This window comes from Cibotium barometz, chromosome 26 (assembly GCF_041138505.1).
Source record: "Cibotium barometz isolate CiBa-2024 chromosome 26, ASM4113850v1, whole genome shotgun sequence".
In the NCBI taxonomy this organism is placed as follows: domain Eukaryota; kingdom Viridiplantae; phylum Streptophyta; class Polypodiopsida; order Cyatheales; family Cibotiaceae; genus Cibotium; species Cibotium barometz.
Genome location: NC_141071.1, coordinates 14,166,467 through 14,190,461, shown reverse-complemented (window position 1 = coordinate 14,190,461; position 23,995 = coordinate 14,166,467). Strand labels below are relative to the sequence as shown.

The window sequence follows — 23,995 nt, the reverse complement described above, 5'->3', positions numbered from 1 at the left end:
AATAGAAAAAGTATGTATATTTTTAACTTAAAATATACAAAAGAAAAAACTGTTGACATAACTCATACGAGACTACATTGAATTCATTTCAATAAAAACAAAATACATGTAAGATATGATGATATCACAAATCACGTGGGTGATGACTAAACAGAAATCAAAAGGATCACCACGTGGGTGATGAGTCATGACTCAAAATCCAAGATCAAAATAAATAACATGTCCAAATAAAATGATGCTGGCAGCTGCTAGCTGCTATCTACATGCTCATCCTCATCTGGATCCTCATGCTCATCCTCATCTGCAGGCGGGCTGACACGAGCGTTGATTCGATGGTGAGCTGACACACAAAATGGCGAAAAAGTACAGGCGGCCGCCACTGGGAAACGTGCACAGAAAAGGTACGAAACAATTCGATGTGTCGGGCTGTAGGGTATTAAAATATTCATGATGAATAAAAAACGCGTTTCGTACAGGACGAAACGTTTCATACGTTTCAAACCTGTACGAAACGCGTTTCTATGCAACACTGATAATATAGCATTCCAGAGTATCTTTGTAGTCCTGAATCCGAATCGAAAGCGTCTCCAGCTTTCGATCCCATACTTGCCGACCCTCAGGCAGGCGTACCTCATAGGTATGATCGCTGGGTGTTGTGTCAAGACCCAATTTCTGCACAAGTTTGTAATTAACAAAATTGTGTAACCTGCCAAGGACTAGAAGAATGTTGATTCTATGGCCATTCACTTCTCCATAAACACGGAGAAGATCATGCAAGCCAAAAACTTTAGAGTTGAACACACAATCAGAATATGTACGAGGGCGAGAAAGTACAGTAACTGACGTACCTGTCAAAGACAACTGGTTAGCTGCCTTTGGCTTGGGTCCTACGTTGGTCTTTGCACCCTTTTGCTTCGGGCACTCGTTACGCATATGTCCTTTTTCTTCGCAGATGAAGCAACGTCCCTCCTTCTTGAGCTTCAAAGCCTTGAGGAGACGTTTTTTCTTCGCTGGGATCGAAGTTGAATTCTTCGAAGGTTGGTCCGAAGACTTTTCTTCTGACGTGCTAGCCATCGGTGCGGAGAACTTCCTTTTGTACTTGTTCCCTTGCTTGATAACGGGTTTAGACTTGGAAGAGACCATTGTATCATCATAGATATCAGCGGAATGAATGGCCTCGTCCAAAGTTTTGCATTTGTTGTTTTTAACCTGTAAACGGTATGAGTCGGGTAAACCGGCTATGAAGAAACCCAAAAGAGTTGTGGAATCCATCTTTGTAGCTTTCATCTGCAAGTCCCTAAATTTTTGGAGATAGACCTCATAAGTGAGGTTCTGCAAAGTCATGGTCAAAGTAGCAAACCGGGCAACATCATCATAGTCATCCTCTTTCTTGAGGAATTCTTTCTTGAAGACGTCTTCGAACTGTGCCCAAGTCGTTGGTTTAAAATTGAGTTCTTTCCACCAAAACAAAGCTTTGCTTGAGAGGAAACCTGCTGCTAATTGGATCTTTTTCCATCGTCATATGGATAAAACTGAAAATGGACTTGCCACTTATTAGCCAAGTGTCCACTATCTCCTTGGTACACTGCTTTTGCTCGCCCCCAAACTGTTCCAGAGTAACATTGGGACCTAAAGCAGATGCCAAGGTATCCATACCCGAAAGAGTAGATAGGGTAGTGGTCAATAAAGAGATGGAGTTCTGTAAAGCTTGCATCTGCGGCGATTTGTGCTTGACGTTCCGAGGAAGAAGCGTCGAGAGCAACTTTAAACTCTTGGAAATCTGATTTTGAAACAAAATCGTCGAAAAGATTGACATCGGTGGCTTCCGTTAACTGGCAGGTTAAAATATTTATCTTACACAAGGGAAGTGATAGAGAGCTTGAGAGCTTGAGAGATGTGTGGCAAAAAGCCCGCTTAAGGAGAATATATAAGCTTCCCCAAAAGCAGAGCATGGGTTTTTTAAACCCTTTCTAAGGTTCAGTAAAAAAAACAAAAGCAAGGTAGCGTAGGTTTTTTTTTTGTTTTTTGTTTTTAAAAAAACGAAAGCTAAAAAAAAAAACCTTACCGGCCGCTTGCTTTTCGCGTTTTTCTGCAGCGCCGACACGCCACCTTTCGTCCGCTTTCCAGCCACCCGTACGTTTGCGTGTACCCGCCTGCCTACGTTGCCGCCTGCGCACATACATGGCGCCCGACTGCCTACGTGCGTATACCTGGCTATAACCGCCTGCCTGGTGTACCTGGCCGCTTGCACATTCACCTAGGCGCCTATGCCTGCCTGCGCTTGGTGTTGCCGCCTGTGTATCAACCGGCCTGCGCAAAAGCAATCTTTTGCCTGCGTACAAAAGCAATCGCCTGCTTGCGCCTGCACACATACCTGGCAAGCCTGGGCGTATAGATGGCCACCTGCCCTGGTTGCGTACAAAAGCTTCAGGGCTGCGCTACAACACCCTGACATCACTTCTCCCTCTCTCTCTCTCTCTCTCTCTCTCTCTCTTTTACGACCAACAGCCGACAGGCTTTTTCTATTTTTCTCTCTCTTCAAACTGTTCATGCAGTTGAACAACACATCCAGCCCTTCGTCTTGCAAAGCAAACAACCCATACAAGACCATAATCCCTAACATGGATTCCAACGTACAAAATAACATGTTGAAATTGAAAAAACAGCAGTATGAACAGAAAAACAGCAAGCTTCTCGAACTCATACCTTTTCTTCGACCTCTTTTCCTCTACCTACCGACTTGCTCGTTCACGAGGCTTGCTCTGATACCACTGTCAAATCCCCATAGGATCTCCTCGTAGAACGCTCCTGGTACAAGACTCGAAACCTGCAAACAAACCAAACAAACGTGAAGGGGGTGCAAGCCTGACTCACCTCCCGACCTTGACAGCCATGAACAAGCCCACAAGACTTGGCTGTCCCCACCGAGCCACGAGCTGAGCTAACTAGATGGACGTACCGACCAATCTCTACTTCGTGACATCCCATACTGCCACAAAACTACCCTCGCGGGCCTTGAGACTGCTGCTGGCCTTGGCTGCATGAAGCAGGTGCACGTGTGCACTAGATCTAGGCTCCTAACCATAGAGCTCTCACAAAGACACGCGAGACTCTATGAACTAATGACTAACCTTAGCCATCCTTTTATAGGCTCTTGGCCGGTTATCAGGCGTCCACACTTGGACGCCCACCCGTCCATACTTGGGTGCCCGCCCGTTAGTCTATCCCTAACTCAGCTCGCCAATCAACCTGCCTAGCTCCAAGCTTCCCCAAACCTCGAAGCTAGTCTTGTGTGCATGTAGCACACGGTAGATACACACTGTGCACATGACATCCAGTTTCTAAGTTCTTCGGATGGAAGAGAGAGATTTTTGAGGAGACAATAGCTCCCATTCAGATATGTGTGGTGTTCATCACTCCCAACCTTCTACACCAGAAAGCGGCACGATGATCTTCTCCTTTCCTTTGAGTGCAGCCTCAGAGACAGAGTGGGACTCAAAGTTTGTGGCTGCCACCATCTAGGGGCAGGCAGTTGAGTTTTCACACCATCTTCACAATCTTCTCATCACCAACGTGCTTAGGCCATAGAGACCAGGACGGGGAGGTGGTAGCCTCAAGCTTAGAGGTGTTGCTCTTTGTGTTCTTGCATATCTCAGTCGAAGTACCCCTCCCCCCCTTCTTACAAATACCTCCACTGTGATCGATGGAGTTCGGAGTATGCCTACTCTCGAGCTCGAACAGAGTGGTGACATGGAGGACAGGATCCATGCCCACTTGGCGCACCTTCGTCCCAAGACTGATTGTGATTATTCCCCATCTAAACCCACGCCCAAGACTCTTGGAGTGGAGGATAGTTCCGATAGTTCCGCCTCCCGCAGAGATTCATATGCGGATAGTCTCATGGAATTCAAGGTTTAGGGGGGCCTCAGAGCTTTCAGAGGCGAGGCATCCTCAGAGGAGGGCTTCACCGTGCTATAGTGGGGGGACCCATCGACATTCTTTTCCTACAAGTGGCAGAAGCACCATCTTTCTGAGGAGCGTACCCACCGTTGCGGGAAGATTTTACTTGGCAGGAGCCACACTTTTTGGTCTCCCTCTTGGACACAAGGAGGAGTTTGTATTTCTGTCAGTGAGTAGCTCTTGCCGGCAGTGAGACAGGCTCAGGTGTCATAGTCTCTCGGCGTGCACAGTGGGTTACCATTATGGTTGGAGAGGACTACATGGGTTGCCTCAATGTTTATGCCCCGAATGCTGCAGCACGTAGGGCCATCTTCTTGAGCACAATCCGCCAAGCCCTTCCTCAAGCTGACTTTTGGTGCATGGGTGGAGACTTCAACATGATTGAGGCAGCAGAGGAGAGACTCGGAGGAGGCACGACTACAGTCTCAGGTGCAGAGTACTCTGCATGGGAGAAGTTAATCCTAGCACTCAAGAGACAAGACCCTTGGTATCTTCCAAAGTTTGGGCGCCCCGAGATCTCGCGGTGTGATGAAAGGAGCACTGGCCCCAACCTCTCTCGACTTGACAGGTTTTATTTGGATGAGTGGGCTTGCGGCCGCGAGGGCATGATCGGCATCCTGGTGGGCACTACTTTTTTAGATCACGCTCCGGTTATTCTGTCCTTAGGGGACCCCCAAAGACAGGACAGGCACGGGAGCTCTAGGATTTCGGACTGCCTTATACAGGACCCAGAGATCTGCAGCAGGATAGAGCAGATATGGGCGGGACTAGATTTTATTTAAGGCTCTGCTGTGTGCACCTTGGATGTGGGCCTTGGTGAGATCAGTAGTTTTTTGCAAGAGGTAGCTCAGAGCACATTGGAGGGATTTCGTGAGCAAGAGATGAGTTTGAGGAGGGGTCTTGCTTTTCTTCAACTACTTCAACAGAGTCCCCCGGGCCCCCGATAGCCCTTGGATAGAGAGTCAGCTTGGTGCCGCCTGTACAGAGATCAAATCCATCAAGGAGAGGAGGGTGGAGTACAAGTACCATGCCAGAGCTTCCTTTTGGACCCACGCTCACGATAGAGTCATGGGGGACTTCTTTGAGATAGCGGGCGCCCACAAGAGGAGAGATGGTATTAGCAAGTTGCGTGGCCAGGATGGAGCTATTGTTTCTACCTCCCCCCCCCATGTGAGAGCCATCGCCACGGTCTCTCCTCACGAGTGCCCCGTTTCCCATAGGTGATGGGCACACGTGAGAGGGTCTGCGTGGCACATGAGAGAGGTGGTTCTCCTTGCTCTTCGGTCCTTATTGACTCCCTTCACTGCAGAGGAGCTAGTGGAGGCATTGATGGCTCTTCCTAGGAGCAAATGCCTAGGGGCGGACGGGCTTCCAGTTTCTTTCTTTCTTCGCCACACGGACCTCATGGAAGGCAGCCTTCGAGCTGCCTTCAATGAGATTATGACCACAGGTGCCATGCCAAAGAAGCTTTCAGAGGGTTTGATACACTTGATTCCTAAGGAGGGTGGTGACAAATTATAGATCCAGAAATGGAGATATCACCCTTATTGGGACCGCCTACAAGATCTTGGCCAAGGCCATCAGCAAGAGACTTCAGCCTTTCCTCCCTGACTTGATCCATGACACTCAAACAGTTTCTGTTCAGGATAGGAGCATTCTGGACAACATCTTCACCTTCTGGAAGGCGACAGCTTCCGCTAGGATGTGGCATAGTGCTACTCCTAGACTTTGAGAAAGCTTATGATAGGGTAGATTGGAGCTTTCAAGAGGGCACGATGAGCCAAATGGGGATCCCTGTGGAGTGGATCTGTGGTGTTTCAGGACTTTACTCAACCTCCCACAGTCAGGTTTTTATTCAGGGAGCCCGTGGCGACAGATTCCCCCTTTCTCATTTCTTATTCGTCGCCGAGGCCATGAGCGATTTTCTCTCAGCTCAAGAGACGGGGCTCCAGGGATTGCATCTCCCCCTCCGCACTCAAGAGGAGCTGCTAGACTCTGAGTTTGCAGATGACACAGTAGCTTACCTATCAGGAGATGTGGGGAATCTCCAGAGATTCGCTGAGGCGATCGAGATCTTTTATCACGCATCAGGAGCACAGATCAGCTAGCACAAGTCGTGTGGTTTTTGGGTAGGCTCTGCACATGCCTCGACTTGGTGCCCATTTGAGGCTTTCCAATGGATTCCTAGAGACACTCCAGTTCGCTATCTTGGATGTCATCGGGCATCAATCTCTCTCCGGAGTAGTAGCTAGCCCCTCTTCTTCTGAGCATTCGAAAGAAGCTTTTGTACTGGAGTTCTGCAAGGCTCTCCCTAGCATGTAGGGTGGGGGTGGCAAACTAGGTCCTTCTTGCCACCATATGGTACATTACTTCTTGTTGGGCCTTCTCCCGAGCATGTATTTGTCAGGTACAGCGGTTGATCTAGAACTTCTTGTGGGCCAGCAATGACAAGAGCGAGAGGCCTGCCATGGCCAAGGTGGCATGGAGAGTGATCATTCAGCCACGACATAGAGGGGGCCCTGGCATCATTGACTCTGCAATTCAGAGTTGTGCCCTATTTGAAAGAGTGCACAGAGCGAAAGCAGAGTGGCACTAGAATGTGCTGAACAGAGAGTGCAAGAGAGAGAGATATGGAGAAAACTATGCTGAATATACTGAAGCAAAACAGTCCCAAGCAAGAGACACTACGAGTCTCAAAAGTGAGGGAGCAAAATATGTACAAGACTGAATGAATGATAAGAGGCCAGCCCCACCTATTTATAGGTGAGGAGGGCTGGCCGACTGGAGCTCAATAAGCTGGCCGACTAGAGCAGAGGAGCTGGCTGACTGGTAAAATACCAAAAGGGCTGGGAAAAATCCGAGAAAAATATGGAAAAAAGGGGTGGCCAGCTCACAATCAAGGACCATACAAATGGGACCAAAAGGACACCAAAAATGGGCAAAAGCTGGGGATGAATGTGCTAACACTATTGGGCAAGGTGATCGGGACCCTTGGCCGCAGAGCACCAGATGGATCTTCACAGAGATGTGGGCCCACGGACTTAGCCCAGCTTTTGAGGACAGATTTGCAGCCAATTTACTCCGAGCTCGGGATCACCTCAAGCCGGCCCTTAGGTAGCTAGCTCCATTAGCCTCATAGGAGCGTCTTCGGTAGCCATCGATCTGGAACCCCCTATCCGTTTACCTGGTGGCCATATGTTGGGGGCTCGACCTCATGTATCATGGGGCACGTTGAGCATAGGACTTGCCAGGTCCCTTGGAGATTGGCTTGCACATAGGCAGAGGTTCAGGAGAGCGGCCTGGAGGCTGGCAAGGATTCGGGGTAGAGACAGGCTCAACATCGACATCGACTCTGCTATTCCTCAGGAGTGGCTGACACCTATCCCAGACCCAACCCCCCCACTATGGCTAGGCGTGTTTACTCAGCATGATATTTTATTGGTAGTCCATGAGGCGGATGAGGGCAGTGGTTTGCTCACTTTCTCTATTGGTCCCCATGGCAGATTAGAGAGATCCAAGCCCCCCTTGGGGGGATTTCAGTGGTGGCTGCACCTTTTAGCGGGTGAGGATTATTGGATTTCAAGCACGTGAGTGGCACATAGACCCCCCACCGGCTAGGTGGGGGGATTTCAGTGGCTGCACCTTTCAGCACGTGAGTGGCACATAGACCCCCCACCGGCCAAGGTGGCCAAGGAGAGATTCTGGCAGCTTTGGATATGGAAGAGCCGACCTCTCACGTGCCTCCAGTGGGACCCGAAAGAGTGGACTTGGCATGATCTTACTGATCAGGAGGAGACTCCAGATGCCCCCTGCATACACAGCGTGGCTAGGTCTCGCAAGATTCAGACGTCAGAGATTGATGGCACCCCCACAACAGTAGTACATTGGCAGTCACAAGGCCTCTCCCAACGTTTTCTCTTAGATTTTTGGAAGAGGCTCTGGGATAGTTTTCGGCCTCAAATGATCACCCTCTTTCTTTGGCTGATGGTACATGGTTGGCCATTGGAGGTCGACCAGCAGCTTGCACAAGGTGCGGCCACCCTCACGAGTCTCAACGACATTTGTCTTTGGATTGCCCAAAGGCTCAGCATGTTTGGCAACGGGTTCTCCACATCTTCACGATGGGCAAAGCCTCAACCCGGATCATTACATGGGGCAGTGTCACTTGGACCATAGAGGTTGGGGTTGTCAGGGCTTATGAGGAGGATAGTGTTCGCAGTCATCTCCTCTCTATATATGTACACTAGGGCCTCTGTTGTGGGTGTGCCCGCCCGATTTAGGTGTTTTCTCATTTTTCCCCACTCCATATTTTTCCCTACTTCTACCCGGTGTGGGAGGCTGTCCCGAGGTTCCTAGAGTGATCCAGGTGATGGCCAACTGGTTTTGCTGCAATCTGCTTCTCTCTGCTGCTGGCCGACTTCACGTGTGACGGCCGACTCACTGGGGCTGGCCGACTGGAGCTAGGGCAGGTCGTGGACCATCTGTATGCTGTCCGCTGTCCTTACTACTGGCCGACTGCTCATGTGGGGCCATTTAAAATGGCCCCTTGCTCCCCCACTTGTTGGTGGTGATCCCACTTGGCATTACAGACCACCTGTGTGTCCCCCCCCCCCCCCCCCCCCCCATATGAGATAGCCTTCTCCTCATAGAGTGGCCAGCCGGAGGGGAAGTGCATCTTTCCCAACCTTTTGATTATTTGATCCCTGCCCTGTACATGAGGCGAGTTTTAGCCCTTTGTTGATAATGTTTCAGACATTACAAATGGACCACAATAAAAATAGCATACAATCATTCTGAAAGCAACATGACCCAAGTTCCAGTTTTATAAAGACTTCATGAGGCCGTGAAAATAAATCCTGAAAAGGCACAAAACTTCTTGAAAAGAAAATGAAAGAAATTTCATAAAGGTGCAGGCCCAACCATAGCTTCAGAGTGGTGACTTGTGAACTCTATAGCATCTCCTAGTATCGACAAAAAGTTCTGAATATGTGTGCTTTTTATGAGATTCCGTGTACCTTAGAGTAAAATAAACTCCCAAGTTCCATTGCTTCATAAATTCCGAGTAAGCCGGTTGAGAACGAAAAGTGGTGATTGCTGATTTTGATGGGCAATGACCTTAGACATAGCAAGTAAAAAGAGGTTATCCTACTGCACAATTATCTGTGGCTTAAAAACCCATCTTAACAAAATCAGTCACTAAGCTTTTGACAATACAAAACACTTGAATTAGTGGCTCTGTTGTACCTTCAAGGTAATCCAAAAACTCTAAGCTGGCTTTGTAATTTGCAAGAAAGATAGAAGGCTTTCCAGGTGAAAAGGCTCCGGGCTTCCTCTTTTGGATGGCATTATGCATCTCTTTTAGAATTGAACTGCCCAGAAAGTCAAAAGCTTGTACTCCTGAATTCGCTGAATGGCCAAACATATACATGAAGACGACCATCAGATTGATGCAACTAAGCAGAGCCCTTTCGAAAAAAACTTAAAATAAGATTTTTAGATACCAGCCATGGCGATGTCAAGCAGAAACTTGCAATCCCTCTCAATATGCATCCTTATCTCACTCAAATCAGCTTCCAAAAGATCACTTGGGCCTGCATCAACCTCCTTTGAAGAGAAAACCTGCTCCATGATTGGAGCCACCACAAAAAGTCGAAACACCTCATGTGCCCCTTTAGTATTGTCGATGGCTGCATATGCACGCAGGCAACGGAAAATAACAGCCTCGTTCCGTTGCTTCAAGCCAATCTCAAAACATTCACGCAAGCTGGCATCTAAGGACATGCTCGCATTTTGGATCCTTTTTTCCATGTTTTGAACAAATGGCAAGTCCTGCAGTCAAAAAGTTTACCTCTCATATCATCCCTCAAAGAAGACAGCATACTTCAGCTTCTTTTGAAAAACATAAAAACCCCATGAGTAACAGCACAAGGCTGAGAACTCTTTTCATGAAAATATCCGGGTGAGAGAGGAATGTAAAAAGGGGTCAGCAGCAGCTGAGGTGTAGAGTGGGGAGAAGGGTGTGCAAAAGAGAAAGGTGGGCAAGAGTTGCAAGCTGAGGGGAGGCACGCATTGCTAATATGTGCCCCACATGATAGTTAGCACACATGTGTGTGTGGAGTGCACACGCATGCATGTGCGTGCGTGCGTGCGTGTGAACAAAAGGTTACTTATCCAGATGGGAAGCCCTGCTCTAAAATATTGATGTTGATGTACCAGACTAAAACCAGCACCAGTGCACTCAGATGGTCAACCCAAGAAAGGTGGACTAAAATGCAAAAAAAAAAAAAAAAAAAAGAATGAAAAACTACCTGAACACGAGCTACATAAAAGTTCAGCCGGTTCATCTCACTAGCAATACGCTCCAGCAGCCTGCTTCGTGATTCTTCAAGACTGACAACACATTCAGTGGATTCTTCAACAGCACCATTGCTGAGAGGTGGTATGCCAATAGTTCTAACACTTTGTGTAGTGGCAGATCCCTCTTCAGGTATGCTTTTTAGCTCTAGCAAGAGCTTCTCAATCTGTGCAACACAACAAGAAGATAAAAAGGTAAGTATGTGACAACAATGCAATACATCCTTTCTCAATTCTTGCACCTAACCCTTCCAACTCTCAAAGAACTTTTCCATTTGGGCAAATGTAGACAAATACAAAGACCTAATGCACACTCCAACGAAGACCATGGTTGTGGAGAACTTCCAACATGAAGGGGCTCATAGAGAGTTAATAACACACTTGAGGATATGCTTCCAGCAAATGTTTCTAGGAGACAATCTGATCAGGAGGACTGCCTTCCCCATGTGGAGTTCGCAAAATGTCAACGTGCAGAAAGCTTCAGAGTTTCTCCAACAGGAAAAATGGTACTTTGTTGAGAAATTCAGAAGACAATTTGGTGGAATGAAGTGAAGTTGGGGGAAAACAGAGGATATTGTGAGGATGGAATCACATAATTGAAAACTCCCAAGGAGAATTTCATACACGAGGAGCTAGATCTAAGATTACAGATGTACAATGCTTCAAGATGATTGGATTACTCCATTGTACATGGGCATGTTGTTTGGTATATTCTTTACTCACGTGAGCTTGTTTTTTGGCATGTACATTGCCTCGATTAACTGCATGTGAATGTCCACGGACCGGGCAAGATGGAATGGCACAGTAAGGTACGCATTCAGGTACGGGTTGAGATTTTGGGGTACGTTAACTACGTAAAGTCCATAAAAACATTAAAAAATATACTATATCTGTACATATATATACAGAAAAATGAATGATAAAAACAATTCATTTCTGAACATTCAACAACAACACAATTACCAAAATGAGAGATCCATCTGTCAACATGTTTCCTTCGCTATCATACTCTCAACTCTGGCTCTGCAATGGCAGGGACTGTAGCTGCTGGCACCACATCATCATCATCTCTCGCTGCAATGTCAGTATCAATGAGAGAAATGGCTATGTTCGCACTTTAAATAAGTTGCCAATGGCGGCGGGCGGCCTAGGGTTTTTTTTGGCCCAAAATGTTTTTAAAAACTACCACGTACTTGCAAATGAGGTGATAGCTCAAGTGGTGAAGGTGTTTCCCTAGGACCAAGAAACCCCCCTCGGTGCTTCCTGCGTGCAATCGCCTACGGGTGGATAAATAAGCGGCTATAGGCGGGCGCCTATGGGCGGTGAAAAATCAGTAACTACAGGAGGATCTTGAGCCAAAGGTCAGTCATAGGGAAAGCGGGGGGGGGGGGGGGGGGGGGGGGGGGGGCGGGGAGAGAGAGAGAGAGAGAGAGAGACAAAAAAAACAAAAAAACAAACAAACAAACCTACCACGTACGGATCCATACATTACGGTATAGCACCATAATGTACACTAAAACGTACCTTATAATAAGGTACGTACATATGGATGCAACCTAGGGACCGGGGATGTTACATCCGTAACTAAGCCTAAGCTCAATGTTGCTCTAGGGTTGGGATAACATAGGGTTAAAGGGATGTGCTAACCCAAGGCTAGGGTTAGGGCTTAGCTACGCGTAGGGGCTGATAAGACCCGCCCAAGGGCAAAGGGCTAGCAAGGATGAGGTCAAAGTCAATAAAAAGCTAACTAAAGGCTAATTGCTTAAATAATAGATTTTATAAGCATAGTAGCTAGGAGTTTCATAAAAAAAGGTTTTTGAAACGCGTTTCGAAACGCTTCATTGCTAGGCCCAAAAGTGTAAAAAAGGTTTCATAACACAGCGGGGGGGGGGGGGGGGCAACTTGAACTTACAGACTTACAAAATTGTAAATAAAAGCAAGACATTGCAATTTGCATATGTCAAACTGAAGTCTGAGACATGTTAAAACTTAACACTCAAGTTTCACCAACCCGCATAGCACAACTTACAAGTAACCAAAAAGATTGTCTAAAGACTCAAGAGTAGCAATCCATAAAATCAAAAATGTGACATGGGCCATGGCCATTGGCCAAGGCAACTGACAGTCTGGCACATGTGACATAATACATTAAAAAAAACTAAAGGCTATGGGCTAATAGCTACAACAATGTCCAATGTCAACATGTGACACGCCCATAAATGAACCTGTAAAAAAACTGTGAATGACTAAGTACTAAGTAGATACTAGAGTCTAGACTCTCGAAGCCTAGTCATCCTCCTCTGCATCATCCAACTCCATAGCCTCATCCTCATCCTCAACATCGGATGTTTCAAAAGCTATAACCCAGTCGGACGAGTCATCCGCATCCTCTGCCCCCACTGCCTCAGCTCCAACACTCATGCTAGCACCATCTGTGCCAAGTGCAACACTTGTACTAGCACCATGTGTATCCACTCGAACTCCGACCCTATGTCGACAGCGGCTACAGGTTTGCCTGGTTCTTGCATCGCCTCCTCATATAACATGGTGTACATGTCCTGCTCATCAGGTGGAATCTCCGGGATGCCTTTCACTTTCTCTCTGTCAATTTTGTCGACATTCACCTGTATGGGCTCTATGGAATTGCCTCTCTACTCAAGTAGACGGAGGTTGCAATGACAGTAAACCAACCGCCCTAATTGTGCAGTGGTAAATTTGTTCCTTTCCTCTGTGTGGAAAAGGGCCCATGTACTCCAATTTCTCTCACGAAGACCTGAGCTACACTCCTGTGAGAGCACTCTCATAGCAAGCCTCCTCTGCCAAAATTCAAATACCAAAATTCATGGGTGAGTCATGAATCATGATTCATCATTCATGACACAAGTGACAGCACATCTGACATGATCACAAAACTTTAATGAATACTCACCAGTTGTGGGATTCTTATACCATATTTTTCCCACAAAGATACGGGCTGCAACATCCATGAATGCAATTGCGCAGCAGGTAACCCAAAATGTTTTCCTGTCCTGTTGCAGAAGGCAAGCCGCTGCTGGTCCAAGATAGCTACCTCAGCCACATCTCCACCCACCCTTGTCACATACTCGGTCCAACCATCCTCCAACCCCTCGCAGATTGCCCGGTCTTCTTGTCTCCACAAAGGATGGAGAATGTTGGCTACCGCATGGATTGGTCAATGAAACCAATCCCAACGTTTATTCCAAATAGCACGAAGGCTCCCTTCCTAGTTTGTTAAACATTCAAATTTATGTTCCAGATGCTAGAAGTTTAGAGCTGAAATTTAAGAGTTAAGAGTGAAGACAATACTTACTCAATGTTAGAAATACACTCCTCTACTGTTGCCCACCATTCACCACCCATGATAGTGCTAGCAAACTTATCTGACTTTGGACACTTATTGTCAGCCTTCAAATCATACCACTCCTTGGCCACCACTAACCGTAAGAGTCCCTTTCGGACTATTACTACTCTGTCAAGCACTATGAACATGTATGCAAACCTAGTGGTCCAGGGTTTACACAACTCCAACTCACCCTGTGCCCTATAAATAGAAAGTATCTTGGGCCTCTTTGTGACAAATTTGACAATGAAGTGAGCTGTATTCAATATGTTCTACACCCAACCAAGCTTGCCCATATCCTCCATCATAAGATCCAAACTATGACTAGCACATGGTGTCCAAACAATGCGTGGGAACTCGTCCTCGCATGTAGCCCATACTAACACAGTTTGAACCACTGTCAGTCACCACCTGCACAATGTTTTCCGGCCCAACTTCCAACACAACCTCGCACAAATGGCGCCAGATAAACTCTCCTACCTGGGATGCATCAATGGCACACAAGAACATTGTGCCCTTGCAAGAGGACACCAAGATGTTGTACACACTCCGCTTGTATACATCGGACCACCCATCACAAAGCAATGAGCAACCATACTTCTCCCATGTCTCCCTCAATGGCTGAATTTCATGATGCACATGCACGCTCTCTACGGAGCTCTTTTGTGCACATAGTCTCATAGCTGGGCCCCTCCCACTCATATCCAATTCGGTTGATTGCACGCATGACACATTTCCAGCAATGAGTGCGTAGTATGTTGAAAGACAACGCACACTATGAAAAGCTTAGTCAGCTCCCGAGTTCCCTCTTTCACAGCCTGTTTTTGAATACACAATCGGCAATTTAGAACGAGCCGCTACTAGCATAGAGCTCGAACTTCCATGTACACCACCTGCATATGAGTCTTGCCTCTCGACCACCTGTGTTTTTCCCTTCTTTGTCACTGCCTCAAAATTCTCTTTTTCCTCGACACATGTACCTGTGTCAATCTTAACACAAATCTGTAGATCTGATGATCTATTCTTGACCTGCACTCTTCACCTTGGATGTAGAACTCCCCTTGGTTATCTTGGCCCTTGGAATACAACAACCCTTTCTGAATTATGAGATGCTTGACTAAGTTTATGTCTAAGCTATTTATAGGTCCTTCTTGTTAGCAGTCATCGCCTATATGTACATATTGCTTAGTGAGGGCCTATGTTGTGGGTGTGCCCGCCTAGGAGCTCTTCTCATTTTTCCCCATTTTTTCCATGTTTTCCCTATTTTTTCTAGTCGTGGGACAGTTTTGTGCTGGCCAACTAATGATGTGCTGGCCGACTGGTGTTTGTGTCCTGGCCGACTGATATGCTAGCCGACTACATTTTTCTCACTCGTGGACAACCCAAGACTGGCTGTCAGCTGTTTTGACATGGCCGACCAGCATTGGAGGGTGGTGTAAATACCACCCTTGCCCCTTTGTATGTGATTCTTGTGTATATAGTAGAGTTTATATAGCTTCTCTCTCTCTCTCTACACTTCTGCATTTTGTTTTCCACAACACTTGTCTCATTTTTCGTTGTGCATTCCGACATGGTATCAGAGCCCCAGGTGGCTTGAAGCTTGGAGACAGTGGGAGCTTGAGGGTTTGCTGTTTTTTGGTGCTGATTGGAGTTTTCTTGGGCTGTTCGGGACTTGGAGATCGGGTAGAAGGCGGCCATCACCGTTGGACAGCCACCTTGCATAGTGTTTGCAGCCTCTTCTTCATTTTTTTTCCCACCCACCCTCCCTTCACAAGACCTTGTGAACCCTTGAGATGGCAAATTTGCTTGAGATGGCTGAGAAGCACGTGAAGATCCCCACTCTCCCCACATTCCCGGTAGATCGACAGTTGGACAAGACCAACTACAGCATCTAGACGGTAATGATGGAGTCTTTCTTGGAGTCTTATGACTTGGCTGATTTCATTGTGGTTGGTGTTCCACATCCAGAGTTGGAGGACGGGGACTTTTACCCTCTACTCAGAAAGAACGCAAGACTCAGGCATAGTGGTGGGATCGTGTCAATGCCCGTGTGCGTTCTTTCATCTTCCTTAATTGCACACCACAAGTGATTAATCATATCTAACATATGACGTTAGCCAGAGGGATTTGGCAGCATTTGGCTTCTCTGTATAACAGGGTTATCACCCATGAAGCAGATTTCCTTGGAAGTGCAGATGCGGGTGATGAATCCTGCAAAGTCTTCGATGATGCGGGAGCAAATCAACAAGTTGCAAGCTCTTCAACAAGAGGTTCTTCCCGTTGGGAAGGATATATCTTCAAAGGACATGGCCATCACTTTGCTATCTCATCTAACCTCTCAGTATTCAGTTTGCTACTCCTCTTTGATCACCAGTGGGAGGCTCAACACCATCACATGGGGGGAGCTTGTGCCTATGGTCTTGGACCAGGAAGAGCGTTTTACGAACCCTCCACAGGGCGGAGGTTCTAAGGCCTTGACTAGCCAGCAGTCGAAAGGCCGTAACAACAACAATAAGGGCAAAGGGAAGTCTTCATCGGGGAAGTCTTCTGAGAAGAAGCCCGATTCAGAGCGTGATGCTTTGAAGGCCGAGCAGACCTATAACAATTGGGGCAAGAAAGGCCACTATTGGAGGAAATGTCCTAAGCGGAGTGTACCGAAAAGAGTGTTGATTCTTCAGCTGCCAAGACTCTAGCTTTTGTGCACTTGGAGATTATGGACACAAATGCTTCATCTTCTTCGAGCAGGGAGGCAATTGATCTCACCGCCAAGGATACTCACGAATGGATTCTCCATAGTGGTGCTTCCAAGCACATGACTCCTTCTTTAGAGTTATTACAGGATCTTCAACGGCAAACAGGTCACATCTTCATTGGTGACAAATCCACTATCCCGGTTCACAGTGAGGGCAAGTTGGAGATAATTCCCGATGGCAAAGGAGGAAAGCATTCCTCCCGAGTTCTTTAGGTCCTAACTCTTGGTTTTCATCTTTTGTCAGTGCATGAGGTTTGCAATGATGGGGAGAAACCTAGAATTAGGGTTTAGAGTTCATTCATGGGAGACATACACAGAGAAGCAAGGGAGAGAGAGAGAGAGAGTTGTGGGGATAAGTCAACTCATGAGGCATGAGTGTGTGACTCCCCTATCACACATGTATATTGCACTAGTACACATAGTGCACTTAGTACATTAAAAGTACTAAGTGTACTATGTACTATAACTTATGGGCTTGTACACACTATAAGGGTGGGCATAGTGCCTTTACCCCAACAACCTCCCACTTAAAGGCAAAGTGCCCTTAAGTAAAGGAAAAAAAAAATCAGCATGTACATGATAATATACAAGGCCATATCAAGGCTGAAACTGGCCTCATCCAATGCCCATCAAGTGTCTGCAATGAGCAAACCGCTCCGGAGGCAAACTCTTCGTCAACAGATCAGCCGGGTTGTCATCCGTGTGAATCTTAACAAGCTGAATTTGCTTGTTCTCTATCACCTCTCTGATGAAGTGATACTTCACATCCACATGCTTCGTCTTTGCATGAAAAACAGGGTTCTTTGCCAACTGAATGGCACTCTGACTGTCACAATGCAACAATGGAATATCCCCTGTATAGCCCAAATCAACCACTAACCGAGATAGCCATAATGCCTCCTTGCAAGCCTCTGTGGCTGCAATATACTCGGCCTCTGTAGTAGATAAGGCTGTGCACTTCTGCATCCTGGATATCCATGACACAGCACCTCCTGTGAATGTAAACACATAACCGGTAGTAGACTTCCGGTTATCTGGATGACCGGCATAATCCGAATCCGTGTAACCATGCACTAATGCATCCTGTTTGCCAAAGCAAATGCACAAATCCTGTGTGCCCTTCAGGTATCTCATGACACCTTTCACTGCTTCCCAATGCTTCTTGCCAGGGTTGGCCATGTATCTAGAAACCACTCCCACTGCAAATGCAATGTCCGGCCTAGTAGCAACCATGGCATACATGAGACTGCCACAAGCTGAAGCATACGGAATCTTGGCCATATCAGCCCTGTCTCTATCTGACTGTGGGCTGTCCATAGCACTGAGTTTCACATATGGAGGCAAAGGAGTACTAGCCTTCTTCCCCCCGTCCATATTGAACCTCTGCAAGACTTTGCCAATGTATTCCTTCTGAGACAAATACAACACATGCTGATTTCTGTCCCGAAGTATCCGCATACCCAAGATGTGATTTGCATTACCCAAATCCTTCATATCAAAGGTTTGATGCAGCCTCTGCTTCAAGGCATCCATCTCTTTACGAGATTTCCCGGCAATCGACATATCATCAACATACAAAATGAGAATCAAGAGACTGCCATCTAAAGCTTTCTTGGTGTACAAGCAGTGATCTATGTCACTTCTCCTGAATTTCTGAGTTTTCATGAATGTATCAAATTTATGATACCATTCTCTTGGTGCCTGTTTGAGCCCATAAAGACTCTTTTTCAGCTTGCATACAAGCTTCTCCTTTCCATTTACTGCATAACCCTCTGGCTGCTGCATATATATCTCCTCATGGAGATCACCGTGAAGAAAAGCAGTCTTCACATCCATCTGAATCAAGTCCAGATCATCATGCGCAACCAAAGCCAACACAGCTCTAAGTGTGGTCATTTTGACCACTGGAGAGAAGATCTCCTCAAAGTCCACACCATATTCCTGCTTGAAGCCCTTAGCCACTAGCCTGGCTTTGTATCTTGGCTTTGCATCTGGTGCAACTTTGAGCCTGTATACCCATTTGCATGGCAAAACCTTCTTGCCTGCAGGCAAATGCACCAACTTCCAAGTTCCATTTTTATGCAGAGAATCCATCTCTGACTTCATGGCACGCTCCCATAGAGCCTTGTCTGCCCTCTGTAAAGCCTCTTTATAACATGAGGGCTCCCCACAGTCAGTGAGCATCAAGTAGTCAACCCCTGGAACAAACCTGTCAGGGGCTCTGGAGGGTCTAGTGGACCTCCGTACCCAATGACCATCATTTGCAGGTTGCTGTCCAGCCTGCATATCACCCATTGGTGGCTCCTGTTCCATGCCATAAGGCTGAAAAATCATGCCCGGTATCTGCTCTAACTGTGGTATATCCATAGGGATATCTTCTGCCATGTCTGGCTGTCCATTTGGACCATTTTCAGCACCATTTAAGGGCTGGTTTTCCTGCTGTAATGGCTGATTTACAGCCCTTTGTTGTTGTCCATGATGTCCATCATCATCAAAGATGACTCTGCCAGGCTCATGTTGCCTTGCAGGCTCCTTATACATGCATGTTTCATCAAAAATGACATCATTGCTGCGTATGATCTTTCTATTCACGGGATTCCAAAGTCTATACCCCATTTCACCTCTGTCACCATATCCTAGGAATATGCATTTATGAGACTTAGGATCAAGTTTGGTGCGCATTTCCCTGCGTATGTGCACGTACGCAACGCAACCAAACACTCTCAAGTGCTTGTATGACGGAGGCTTCCCTGTCCATACTTCTTCTGGCACTTTCCCACCAAGCCTCGTGTTAGGTGACCTGTTTATAAGGTGAACGGCTGTCATAACAGCTTCAGCCCAAAAACCATGAGGTAATGCAGCATGTGACAACATAGAACGGACCTTCTCCTGTATGGTCCTGTTCATCCTCTCTGCTGTCCCGTTTTGTGGAGGATCATAAGGAGTAGAGAGCTCCCTCTTGATGCCTTTAGCATCACAAAAGTCCTGAAACTGTTTGGACATATACTCTCCACCATTGTCGGAACGCAAAGCCTTCAGTGTTTTGCCAGTTTGATTCTCAACAAGAGCAACAAACTTCTCAAACACTGAGAATGTATCACTCTTCAAACGAAGAGGATAAACCCACACCTTGCGTGTGGCATCATCAATGAAAGACACACAATATTTTGCCCCTCCCAAAGAAAGCTGAGGCATCTCACATACATCTGTATGCACAAGCTCTAACTGAGCATCTTTCTGTCCAAGAGCTTTCTTGTGGGGGCACTGTAGTTGCCTACCATATATACAATGCTCACAAAACTGAAAACTTGAAAACTTTAGAGAAGGCAAGTAACCCAAACGAGACAATTGCTCCATTCCTTTGACACTCATGTGTCCCAACCGGCTATGCCACATAGAAATTTCCGGCAGCTCGGTTGCATTTACATTAGCATGGTGACAAACACCTGCATGCATAAAGTAAAGAGTGTCCACCTTAGAGCCTCTGGCAACAACCAGTGAGCCCTTACTAATCTTCCACTTTCCACTACCAAATGTGGTAACATAATCAGCATCATCAAGCTGTCCAGTAGAAAGCAGATTCTTCTTGATCTCAGGCACATGCCTGACATCATGGAGCATAAGCTGTGAGCCATCTGAAAATACAAGCCTCACATCACCTCTGCCAAGAATTTTGCATGCATGGTTATCACCCAAATAAACCACTCCTTCATTGCCAGCAGTGTACCTGACAAAGTCTCTGCAACCTGTGACATGAAAGGAGGCACCTGAATCAATGATCCATGAGTGCATACCATGACCACCTGTAAGAAGTGAATGGGCATCAAAGTGAAGAAGTAAATAGGACCTCATCCTCACTGCCACCTGCATGTGACACATTGATTTCTTCGATCTTGACTCCACTTTTGCCCTTTGGCTTTACATCTTTGGCTTCATCCTTCTCTTTGTCTTTGCCTTTTCCCTTTTCTTTTTGATCATTTTTCCATTTGTAGCATTGTTTTTTGATGTGTCCCTTCTTGCCACAATAATGGCATTCCAAATCCTTTTTGGAGCGAGACTTGCTCCTTCCCCTTTCTTGGCTTTTCCCCCTTTGCTGGGATCTCCCACGTGCATTCATTGCATTGGACTTTCCAACAGAGTGGTTTTTCCTGTTCATCTCTTCTTGAAGAAGAGCACCCTCAACATCTGCATATGACAGCATAGCATTCGAATTGCTAGTGGCTGTCCTGAATGTGTCCCAACTCTCTGGCAAAGTGCATAACAGAAAAGTGGCTTTGAACTCATCGTCCATTGCCAACTTTTGATTAATGACCTGGCTGACAATACCATTAAACTCATTTAGATGGGCTGTCATAGATGCCCCTTCCTTCATCTGAAGACCTATGAGTTTCTTCAACCAATACACTTTGCTTGAGGCACTTTGTTGGGCATACAAGTCCTGCAATCTCTGCCACATTCCCCAAGCTGTCTTCTCTTCACGAATGCTGAAAAGTAATGAGTCTGACACAGACAACATGATAGTAGATCTTGCCAGCTCATCCATATCTTCCCACTCTTCAGCAGTAAGAGAAGCGGGCATCACACCCCTTTCTTTGATAGGCTTGTGCTTCTCTCTGTGTTTGTCTCCCACATGACCTAACCCTAATTCCTGTTTCTCCCACACAACTGGCACTGCAATTTGCTGCAATTTTGCCCAAATGTGCGATTTTTCACATCATACAGCATGTATGAGTGCTTAATTGCACAATTACATCAAAAACCCCAAATTTCGACATCCAATTTCCTGCAAATTGATCCTGATTTGACCAATTTCTTGCAAATTGATCCTGATTGTGACCAATGTCACCCAATTTTGCCAATTTTGCTCAAAAATTGAGCAATTGGGCACCTGTACCTGCTCAATTGATTACTGTATTTGCTCAATTGCAAATCCCAAAAAAAATTGAAGCAGAATACCTTGTAATTTTCTGATTTTTCTGAGTTTCTTGACTTGCAGGCTGAGATGGAGGCGGTGGTGGCGGCGACTTCGTTGCTGGGCAGCTTCTGGAGTAGCTGGGCAGCCACACCTGGCTGTGGGCAGCCACGTGTGCTGGCTGTGCAGTTTGGGCAGCCACGTGGGCTGGCTATGGAATGGGGCTTTCTTCGTTTCCACACTTCCCAACGTTCCTGGCGTCGAAAGCAGCAGCAATTCCTCGTGAAGTGTGTAACGCTACACGACTAGGCGATGGCGAATACGTCAGGCGGGCGGCGCTAGGTGACGAAGGCACCCGAGTAGTCGACAAGCATACACGTCGACGGGCTCCTCCTGGCCTTGGCTTACGGCACGCTGGTACACGCACCTCAACAGCGCTCACAGACTCTTCTCACGGCTGTTGACGCTGCGACTACTCCACGTTCGCCAGCTTCACGCTGTTCGCCTGGGTTCGCTACGATGCGCCTTCGCTCGTTGCCTCAGCCACGCTACACGCTGCTTTGTGGTTATGCGCCTTGTGTAATGCTACACGTAGGCAGCGTGGCTAAGTCTGCTGGGCAGCGTGGATGCGCCTGCCCACGCTGCTGCTTCTCTCCACCCACCTGCCTGTGACTGGTCACACAGTCGACCAGTAACCAGCGTTGCACAAGGGCGACCAGCGACAAGTTCTGATGCAGCACGCGCCTGTTCTCTGCAGCGACAAAACCCTAGAAAAATAACTAGCTCTGATACCAGTTGATGGGGAGAAACCTAGAATTAGGGTTTAGAGTTCATTCATGGGAGACATACACAGAGAAGCAAGGGAGAGAGAGAGAGAGAGTTGTGGGGATAAGTCAACTCATGAGGCATGAGTGTGTGACTCCCCTATCACACATGTATATTGCACTAGTACACATAGTGCACTTAGTACATTAAAAGTACTAAGTGTACTATGTACTATAACTTATGGGCTTGTACACACTATAAGGGTGGGCATAGTGCCTTTACCCCAACATGCAAGGCTGGCATATGGGTGGAGTTTTGATGAGCATTTTGTTGCTCTCCAAGATAAAGCAATAGGCCAGGTTGTTTGGGAAGGCGGAGTGGAGACTGGGATCTACAAACTCTCAGCACTCTCTTCTCTGACAGGCACTCAGATTGGTGACTTGTGGCATTTCCATTTTGGCCACTTGAATGCGCTGCGGCGGGCTTTCCAAGACCAGATGGTGGATGGCTTGCCAGATGTTGGCAACAGACAGTAACACTGTAGTTCTTGCATTCGTGGTAAGCAGCACAAGGAATCTTTTCCAAAGCAAGCTACTAGTAGGCGGGCTTCGGAACCTTTGGAGTTGGTACACACTGACTTGTGTGGACCTATGCAGACCTCATCCTTGGGAGGTTCTTTGTACTTTATGCTGCTTGTTGATGATTGTAGCAGATTTACATGGGTTTACTTTCTTTCCCGGAAGGACCAAGCTTTTGCGCGGTTCAAGGAGCGGCATGTTATGGTGGAGGAGTAGTCTGGATCGCAGGTGAAGAATCTTCGGACTGACAAAGGAGGAGAATTCTCTTCCAATGCTTTTGTGCGGTTTTGTGCGGAACATGGCATCAAGCAGGAGCTGGCCAATACAAGTTTGCCTTCAAAGAATAGAGTGGTTGAGCGAAAGAACCGGATTGTGGTGGAGATGGCGAGGACGATGCTGGAGCATCATGGGAGAGGCTGTGGCTACGGTTGTCCATATCCTCAACCGTTTCGACGACTTCAATACCAAAGATGACTCCATTTGAGACTTATTTTGGCAAGAAACCAGATGTCTCCCATTTCCGTGTGTTTGGGAGTGATGCCTATGTTCACATTCCAGAGAAGCAGAGGGGGAAGCTTGACTTGAGGTCCCAAAAGCTTGTATTTGTGGGATACAACTCTCTTTCCAAAGGCTATAGGTTATATGACCCAAAGCGAAATGAGGTTGTTATTAGCTAAGATGTTGTCTTTGATGAGCACGTTCGAGCTTCCACTATTGATGAGCCGCCACTTCTTGGAGAACCACATGAGTATGGGGATGATTCCCAGTCTATTGTTCCAGCTAGACAACCTCAGTCAGTTGTAGAGATTGAGCCCGAGGCTCGAGATGAGCCTCCGCAACAACAGGAAGCTCCGCGTTCTATTCGAGTACCAAAGTGGTTGTTAGACACCATTCGGAAGTCCGGTGTTACGGACCTTCCCTCCGAGTGGACCACAGAGGATGGACCTCAAAGATCGCACAGAGTTCATGACAAAAGTCATTCGGAGGAGCTGTTACAGTTAAACTATGCTTTGATGTCTCGTATCATTCGGGACAAAGAGCCCACTTCCGTTAAGGAAGCTCTTTCTCAGGAGGCTTGGAGGAAACCCATGCAAGTGAAACGGGATACCATAGATAAGAATAAAACTTGGGAGTTAGTTCCAAGGCCGTCAAAACAGTCAGTCATTGATGTCAAGTGGGTCTTTACAGATGGGTCGGTGGACAAGCACAAGGCTACACTTGTGGCTAAGGGCTATGCTCAGCGGCCTAGCATCGACTAGGAGAATACCTTTGCACCGACAACAAGGATGACCACGATTTGGACAGATCTTGCC

At 46.9% G+C, this 23,995-nt stretch overlaps 1 protein-coding gene across 1 annotated transcript in view; it reads right to left on the bottom strand.

Moving 5' to 3' along the window:
• The window catches only part of LOC147623697 (oligomeric golgi complex subunit-like protein), a 57,564-nt gene that overhangs the window by 19,296 nt on the left and 14,273 nt on the right, over window positions 1–23,995 (bottom strand). Inside the window, exons 2-5 of the mRNA XM_086820299.1 lie at window positions 10,269–10,481; window positions 9,462–9,789; window positions 9,205–9,366; window positions 8,976–9,075 (exon numbers count right to left, since the gene is read on the bottom strand). Coding sequence (XP_086676425.1) covers window positions 8,976–9,075; window positions 9,205–9,366; window positions 9,462–9,789; window positions 10,269–10,481 — 803 coding nt within the window. The remainder of the gene's footprint in view (window positions 1–8,975; window positions 9,076–9,204; window positions 9,367–9,461; window positions 9,790–10,268; window positions 10,482–23,995) is intronic.